General features: G+C 36.0%; 1 protein-coding gene across 1 annotated transcript in view; it reads left to right on the top strand.

The window, feature by feature from the left end:
* The first annotated feature begins 6045 nt into the window (after positions 1 to 6045).
* Positions 6046 to 8852, top strand: part of LOC144448915 (RAC-gamma serine/threonine-protein kinase-like) — a 30162-nt gene continuing 27355 nt past the window's right edge. The window contains exons 1-2 of the mRNA XM_078139274.1: positions 6046 to 6088; positions 6547 to 6626. Coding sequence (XP_077995400.1) covers positions 6578 to 6626 — 49 coding nt within the window. The 5' untranslated portion in view covers positions 6046 to 6088; positions 6547 to 6577. The remainder of the gene's footprint in view (positions 6089 to 6546; positions 6627 to 8852) is intronic.

The following is an 8852-nucleotide window of genomic DNA, read 5'->3' as shown; positions in this document are numbered from 1 at the left end:
CATTCTTCAAATGCAAACTAGGTCTAAAAATGTGATTTTTTAAAAACTTAACACTTTCCAAACTTCATAGTAGATGTGCTGAAATTTGGTAGGGATGTTTGTAGAGGTGTCTATCAGTTCAAGTCAGGCACACAAGTGCTCCTAGCAACCATGGCCACACCCTTTACAACAGCCATATGCCAATGTCTTGCAAAAATATAATATTTGGTAGGCAAGTGAATAAACTTTTTTGAAAAAAATAATTTGTCCCCTGAAGGGAGACTATTACAGTGGGGTGCACAACCATTGCTTTTGGTGGTCATATCATTTTTGAACTGATAGGTTAGGGGCAACATCAAAAGTTCAATATAATATATCTAACTTAATTGCTTAAGTTAGGTCCCAGACCCCCCCCCCCCCCCCCATCTAACTTAACTGACCTAAAATTGAAAATCGTTTCAGACTCATATTGTATACTTCCACTTTCAAACAACGTACCAATATACTACTGAATTATAAATAAAAACAGAAAACCATTTTAACCGCATACCGCTGATATTTCGGACCGAGTGTATGCAGTGTTATAGGTAAAAGCAGCCTTGAAATCGTACTAAATTTGCCAAGTCTGACGTTCAATCGTTTTTGACGGTTGAGAAATTAATTTGGCTAAAAAAAAAAAACCATCCCCGAACTAAAGCAATTAAGTTTTTTTGTAAACATCAATCTTTTGACGTCGCCCCTTAGGTTCAGTAGTGCTATAAGCATTGAGTTGTGTCTGTCCATCTGTCTGTCTGTCTGTCTGTCTGTGTGTGTGTGGAGACGACTTAAACTCAAAAACCACCTGACCGATTGCTTTGTTATATGGTGGGGACATTACTTTTGGTGTCTAGTTGGGAAATTGTTCAAAGCAACATGATCGCATAAAAAAATGACATTTTGGGTCAGAACTCAAAAACTACTATGTAGATTAAGATTTGTTCATGACAAGATGATTCCATCAATAATATACAAATTAGCACTAAAACTGTCTTTTCAGTCAAAAATCTTTAATTCGAATACTTCAAGCAGATTTTGCTGAAATATGCAAATTAGGTGTAATAATGTGAATTTTGGTCAAAAACTTGGTACTGGGTCAATGAGATTGAAATTTGGTGTAGAAGCATGATGCAATTTGCCCTAGCAACCATGACCACGCTCTTAGCAACAACCAAATGGCAGTATATTTTGCTAAAATAACATCTGGTAGGCAAGTGAGTAAACATTCAAAAAATGTATGCAAATACCCCTAGCAACCATGACCATGCCCATAGCAACAGCCAAACGATGGTGTATTTCACAAAGATAACAGGGATTCTTAGACAAGTGAACAAACATTCAAAAAGTTTATGCAAACATGCATAGCAACAACACTATGCCCATAGCAGCAGCCAAATGATCGCATTTATTGCAAAGATATCAGAACTGCTGTAATTGATCATCCTCACTTTTGTTGCACACTCACTGACAAAATCTTCAACATGTTGAAGGTGGCCAGTTATGGAAGAAGAAGAAAGTTAACAACAGGGATTAATAGACAAGTGGATAAACATTCAAAAAATGTATGTAAATATTCCTAGCAACAAGATCATGCCCATAGCAACAGCCAAATGATCAAATATATTGTAGACAAGTGGATAAACATTCAAAAAATGTATGCAAATATTCCTAGCAACAAGACCATGCCCATAGCAACAGCCATGATGTATATTACAAAGATGACATAAGGGATTCATAGACAAGTGAACATATGTCTAGCAACATGACCATGCCCACAGGAACAGCAAAATGATAACACATATTGCAGAGATAACAGGGATGGATAGGCAACTCGATAATCATTTTGCAAATGAACACTTATACCTAGCATGGATCAGCATGTGGATAAACATTTCTAAAAACTGTACAGTAGTGCTACACTGCCATTGGTACAACTGAACGGTTGCCATATTTATAGTTATCAAATTAATACATTGCCTCTTAAACTCAAAAACTTTAACACATAGAGACTCCATTCAAGTGTCTATCCCTATATTATTTGGTGTAACTTTCTTTTGAGACTTTGACCTTCAGAGTCAGTTATAGAAATCCAGCTATTTCCAGCATATCACAGACAAGTTTTAGTATTTATTTGTTGCCACTTCCTTGTATTTTTTTAGAGTCACCAGTTATAGAAATTAAAGGATTTGAGGCAGGGGTGTCTTCTATGAAGACAATCGTAGCTGCATTATTATCTCGCTATTTATACATCCATAGTCTTGAGTGTATGATTGTGGTAACTTCAGACAACAGACCTGGAAGAAAGCTTTGTTAAGTAAAATACTTGTAATTTCAATGTAAGAAATTGGCATCATGTTCTATGAAAGTGTACAGAAGTATTTAGAAAGTTTGTCACCAACGTCACTCATCGTTGTGATGTAAAAATATGGGCTTTCATCTGTGATGTTGCACAGCCGACACATTTATAAAGTGCGCCACCAACGACAGTAGTCAACTGCCAACGACCATAGTTCAGTGAGTCACCAACGGCAAGTCAAGCCAGTCCGTCATAATCATCATGGAGTACAAGTGTAAATTTCTGTTGATTTTGATAACGTGATTTGTGAGAGCAATGTCGTTAATTTTGCAATAAAAGTCAACAGTTTCGCATGTGTGTTGCAATATACTAGTATGATGTCCCTCCTTGCCAAGTTATTTGCTTTTACAATTCAATAGAACTAAACTTTTCAACCACAAAACTTAGATTTCAATAAGTTATTTCTTCACTCGAAATTTACACGCAATTGATGGGCAAAGCATGCACATTCGATTCCAGAATAATGTGAATAATGTGCAAAAAAGTTAAATATAAACTGACACAGACATGCACACATATACGTACAGAAAGAACCAAAACATACGAATTCTATTGGACGTAAAAGTGGTCGTGTGCCAAGCAACTATGGCCACACCCATAGCAACGGGAAAATTACAACTCATTACATATTTAACACTGATGGGCGGTGATACGCTGGATTTTTCAAGTGATGAATATAAAATGTGCCTAGCAACAAAGACCACCCATAGCAACAGCAAAAATTACACTATTCATTACAAAAGTAGCAGGACTATACCATGTACCTGTGCATGGGCACTCAAAAAAGACTCAAATGTGCATATTAATCATTGCCATGCCTCTAGCAACAACAAAACAACCATGTCTTGTTCAAAGATAAATTAACAACTAGTACCAGTCAACCCATTATTAGGGGAGCCTTTAGTAATTACAAGGGGGTCACTTTTTACAAATCGTTTCTTGAGGGCTATATTTTAGAAAATGGGATGAGGGGTCACATTTTTACTTTGACTCATTATACAGTCTATTTTTATATTTCCGGGATATTTTGGCATCCCACTGCTGCCACATGGGTTAGAGATAGGGTTAGAATAGGGTAGATTGTAATGAAGTCATCGGTCCGGGATAATCAGGGAAAGGGAAATTAGAGCGCGCCCACAACGGCTGATCTGTCAGTCTAGGGTTAAGTTTCTAAAATATTCTCTCGGACGGACAGTTGGTGGGTGGACATCTTCTGTGAGAATTGTCGTTTATAATTCGCAACAGTATCTAAGGGACCGCTCACTTTCTTCGGCCGGGGGGAGCGGTGGATTAGTACGGGGGTCACCCTGTTTTTTTATATTTTGGATGGGGTAATAAAAAAAATCCACGAATCTACAGTGGCATGACCTTGTCTGAACTGTGGAATTTTTTCTTGTGCCATTTTTTAAAATATGATTTCACCTGGAATGACGCCCAAACATAACTTTACATATACATACACAATGTATTACCTACCACACTAGTTACAGAACATATGTCATGTAAATACTTGGGTATTTCACAATCAATGGCGAATATGCTTTACATATCACACTTTGGGACAAAAGTTGAAAGTTCCGTAATGGTGTATAGATAGTTCATAAATTTTAAAGAAGTTAATCTAAATTAATTGTTCTACTGTTTAGTATGAAGGGATTAATACGCATTGTGTGCTTTCTATTGCGGACACTACATGTTATTGACACTACAAATCACCATATATCATCAGATTCCAGTTTGTATTAGACATAATACATGTAGTAGGTATGAGGGCCTTACATTCTCTAACATACCATGTGAGTTTACTATATCTGCAATAGTAACGCCACTATACCAATGTTACGGACACTACCAGGTCCATTTTTATGTGTCATGCAAAACTCATTTACAACTTACATTAACTTAAGCTTTTCGAAGATGTGAAATATTATCTTACATGTGAGTGGTTACATTACATTACAGTACCCCCTATTTGTTACAATGCGTCACACCTGTTTCCAAAATTCATGATTATAATACACGTTTAGTAAAGCTAGCAGTGTATATATCAAACCAGCTCACAATAACTATGCAAATTCACTCACAAGGGTGGAAATCTATGGAATTCGTTACCTGAACATGTAAAGCAGGCTAAAACTTTTAAACACTTCAAAGACAATTAAGACACATTTCTTCTGCCTAGCAGTTTTTTTTATTTATCTGGAGCTATAATGTTGCGTGATTGTCGATTTGATGTATGAGGGCCTCAATGGAAAGAAGCCGACCCTGCAACGCTCTGTGTTGTTTGTAACGCTTATTGAGTTTTACCCTGAATAAATATATTTTATAATAATAATAATAATAATAATGTAAAGGCCTTAATATGGTATTACACTTTTCTAAAAAATTAATTGCTAATATTAGATGTGTCTTTTAGAGATGTCAATTTATTGCCAGGATAGTCTAAAACTTGTCTTAAAATGCTCTTAAAGTAAAGAAACTCCCCAATTCTAGATCTCCCCTGCCAATGATACAACCACCAGATGTACCGACCTTTACTATAATTATGCCATTTAACATTTTTAAGAACATATTTCAACCCTATGTGTAAAGAATAGTTTAATTTCTGATACTTGATGGTACTGTACCTTGAAGTTATTGCCTGAAAGGCTCTGAATAGCATAAAAGCTTGGCTTTTAAGAGTAAAAACCTCCAGTGCTTCTAAGGGGGAGACCCCTAGGACCTCCACAAGAAGTGGACATATCCTAGTCTAAAGTTCTTCCCTCTACCTCTTACTGCCAAGATGCTGTAAAACTTTTCTTTTAATATTTCAACCCTATGTAGTTGCCTTTTGTATGTTGGTGCTATCTTGTAATACTTTGCGATTATTGTCTGAAAGGGTTTGAATGGCCTAAAAATCGGCTATAAGAGAAAAAATCTCCAGGGCTTCTAGGGGGAAACACCTTAGGACCCCCTCCCATGATGGGTCTACATATTCACATCTCAAACTTTCGCCCTACCTTTTACATTCCCTTTTCAATAAATTTACCGTGTAGTCTAATTTAGTATAATGCTATCTTATGAAGTATTTAGTAAATCAGTCCACTCTCAGTCTCAACCAAATACTTGTCATGTAAATATGATATATCGGGGGGGGGGGGGTTCTCTATGTTTTAGAATTAAGTTATACGGGGGGGGGGGGGGTCAGCCTGTTTTCGGTTTTACAGATTGGGGGGGGGGGGGGGGTCAGTGACTTTTCGTCAACCCGATCATGAAAAATCTACCGGTTGCGATATATAGGATATATCATACATGATGTGTTCTCCATCCCGTTGGTTGCATAATGGCATGACTTCTAGAATTATGTGTTTTAGTTACAACTTGTAAGCTTATCCACGAACCGCAACTCTTTTCTCATGTGCTCCCTTGCGAATGATAAACGGGGAGTAAGGCGACGAAGAATGCAATTACATGTATAACATTTCAGACAAAGGAACGAGAATTACGAAAGCTGAAATAAGTAGAAAACTATGAGTACCGAATGATTACAATGTAAAAGAATTTGCGTGGGTGCTGACAGACTACCTGCCAGACAAGGGATATACCGCAGATCAACGCAACGAAACTGTTTTCATTCGTATCTCGTATCATGCGAGACTATGCAAATAAAATGTGACGTCACTACCGCACTGGGCTCAACGAAGAAGGCGAGGAAGAGTGTCTTCCTGGTTTTATAAAGTAAGATTTCTTGAGTTTAGTCAGCGTCTGTTGAACTTTTTGTGTAGGTGGTTAGAGAGTGTGAATAGTGGAAATTTGCTAAGTTTCTTTTACTTTATTGGATAAAGAGTAAGGCGAGCTTTCTGATACTCAACACAACATCGTGTGATGGTTAGGCGATTTGTGAATCGTCAACGCTAGGTGTGCATGGTGTGTACGTCCAGATACTGTTTTTATGTTTATCCAACGTGCGTCATGCTATCTGGAATTCATTTTGGTCGAACTCACATTTTTTCGAGATCTCATTTAACCAATTGACTTAGCAGGACATCATCTAAAAAGGAGACAGTGCGTGGTAAGCTCTTCTGCCAAATACAAAGCTAGGTTAAACGCAACGTTGATCCGATTGCCTATCATCAGAAAACAACCATTTCGCATATCGCCAACCTACTTTGTAACATTCGTTTCTTTTTGGTTAGTTCGCAGTTCCATCTAACCTCGGGTCCGAAGATGTCATCGGAGGTGCACATTGTTAAAGAAGGCTGGGTACTAAAACGAGGTTAGTGTCAGCAGGAACAACTTCCGCTTTTGGATTGAAGAAAAAGCGAAAGCGTTTGTTGGGAATTTGGCAACGGCCTACTGTATGTAGTAGATGAGTAGTACTTCCGGTTTAGTAGACTGTGAGGCAAGGGTTGTTTATCGCCGGTTTGTTACATTATGATGCCATATTTTCTTAAAACATTGGCGATGAAAAGAGGATAAGGTACCCTTGATTGTGTTCAACCAAGATGGACCTCTAAGACCCTAATTTCATAAATGTATTAATATGAAATCTGCCATATATATTATGTAGCTGTAGTAGTAGAACATATATATTGACATAATTTGTGTAATATTGATGATTCATGCGAATATGTTAATACATGAAGACAATATGATTGCTGAGTGAATACAAATATCTGACAACCTTGATTAATGTTACAGTCTTCATGAATTCATAAAAAATAGACAAAGCGCCTGTATCTTTATTCATGTTGATCACATATTCCACATACTGAATGGGTTTGTATCGCATATGCAGTAGTCATCGTACACATGCTTAATGTAATACTATAGCATGAATTTATCAAAACCACAGAAATTCCAGCAATGTCAAACCTAGATATTACCAAAACTTTCAAGGCACTAGCACTGTTCAGAGCATTTTATAAAGACAATAAGATTAAGATAAAATGTAATATACAATATATTGCTAACAATCAAGTGTTAACACTGCAGTATACTTGTAAATCAAAACATTGACACTGATGACAGTGAGGTAAGATGTGTGTGCTTGATCACTTATTATACTGAAGGAATGCACACTGTGATATCGCAGCACATGTATGCTGAAACAAGATGCCCTAGTTTGTGAAATTACAAAACAGTAGCTAGAAAATTTCAAAATTCCTTGTACAAGTAGTGTAATTTTGACAAATTGTCATATCAGTTTTCATTCAAATATACTTGATTATGAATTCAATGATAAAATACACATACATTCTGAAATTGAAAAAAAATGATTATTTTAGGTTGCATGCATGGTTTGAAAAGATAGGTTTATTCAATCAGTTCAGAAACTATTTGTAGAACTGTCACTTCTGAAAGCAGTGTCCCTGAAATACCCACATTTTTGGCACAGGGAGATAATATAAGGATCCACCCACGACTTTGTAAACATTTAGTGGTTCAACTCAGTGATTTGCTAGGGCTTCCCACACCAAAGGGTTGTTTGTTCCACCCACCCACACAACAGGTCATATGATTCTTACCACGGGACTACAAAGAAACAGGGAAAGAATTGAAATCGCCACACATTCCATTTACATGTACCCCATTCATTTCGATAGTACCTTCAAGAAAAACTTTATAGAAAAAATAAGATATTTTGAAATTAATTTTTGGTATTATTAAGATATTAATAACCTAAAGCATTATCACAGAGTGCATGCTTCATCATTGATAGTCTTATCATGTTTATGTTCCATGTTGACAAATAAAAAAAATCATTAGCCACTGGTTTCTATAAATGTTGAATACTAAATCAAATCTTGAAAAATAGAATAGAGAATTGACGTTTTTTGTTTTGAACTTAATAAATGTATTTTTTGTACCTGAAAATATTGATTGTAGTTGTTAGATATTCCAGTTATGCCTTACATTGTAGCAACTTGCTGTATGTTTATGTGAAAGAAAGTAGGTGCTTGTTCCTCTTTGGTTGTAAAATGCAACGAATCGTAAAACAAAAGACAAAATGAAAAGAAATAAAATTAATATTTTGAATTGATATTTTAAATTTCTATGTGCATTTACTTTTTATTTTGATGACAGTTCAGATGTGTTGTAATGTACAGATAATTAGTAATGGAGAGTTCAAATGCAAATGCTTTGTTAATTTTATGAGCATAGGACTAATATTGCAATAAAACATGAATTCTTTAGCATATACACTGGAAAAAGTAAATTCAGTCATTAAATCCCTAGCGAAATAGGACATGTAGACATTTTGACAAACATGATAAAGTGGGCCACAGAATGCCAATGACATGAAGTTTTTTTTGCTTTATGTTCCCTATACCTAATCTTACTTCATCTTTCTATTTGTATCTAAATATGAGATTGATCTGCATGTATTGAACTACAATCTTTCCAATATGAAATTGATATTTTTGCAGTGTACTTTTTTGGAAACGCTAAAAACCATGAAAAAAATGTTGTCCAAACTTTGCCTAAATGTAATAATCAG

This window comes from Glandiceps talaboti, chromosome 2 (genome assembly GCF_964340395.1).
Source record: "Glandiceps talaboti chromosome 2, keGlaTala1.1, whole genome shotgun sequence".
Lineage (NCBI taxonomy): Eukaryota > Metazoa > Hemichordata > Enteropneusta > Spengelidae > Glandiceps > Glandiceps talaboti.
This window is presented reverse-complemented; position numbering and strand designations above follow the sequence as displayed.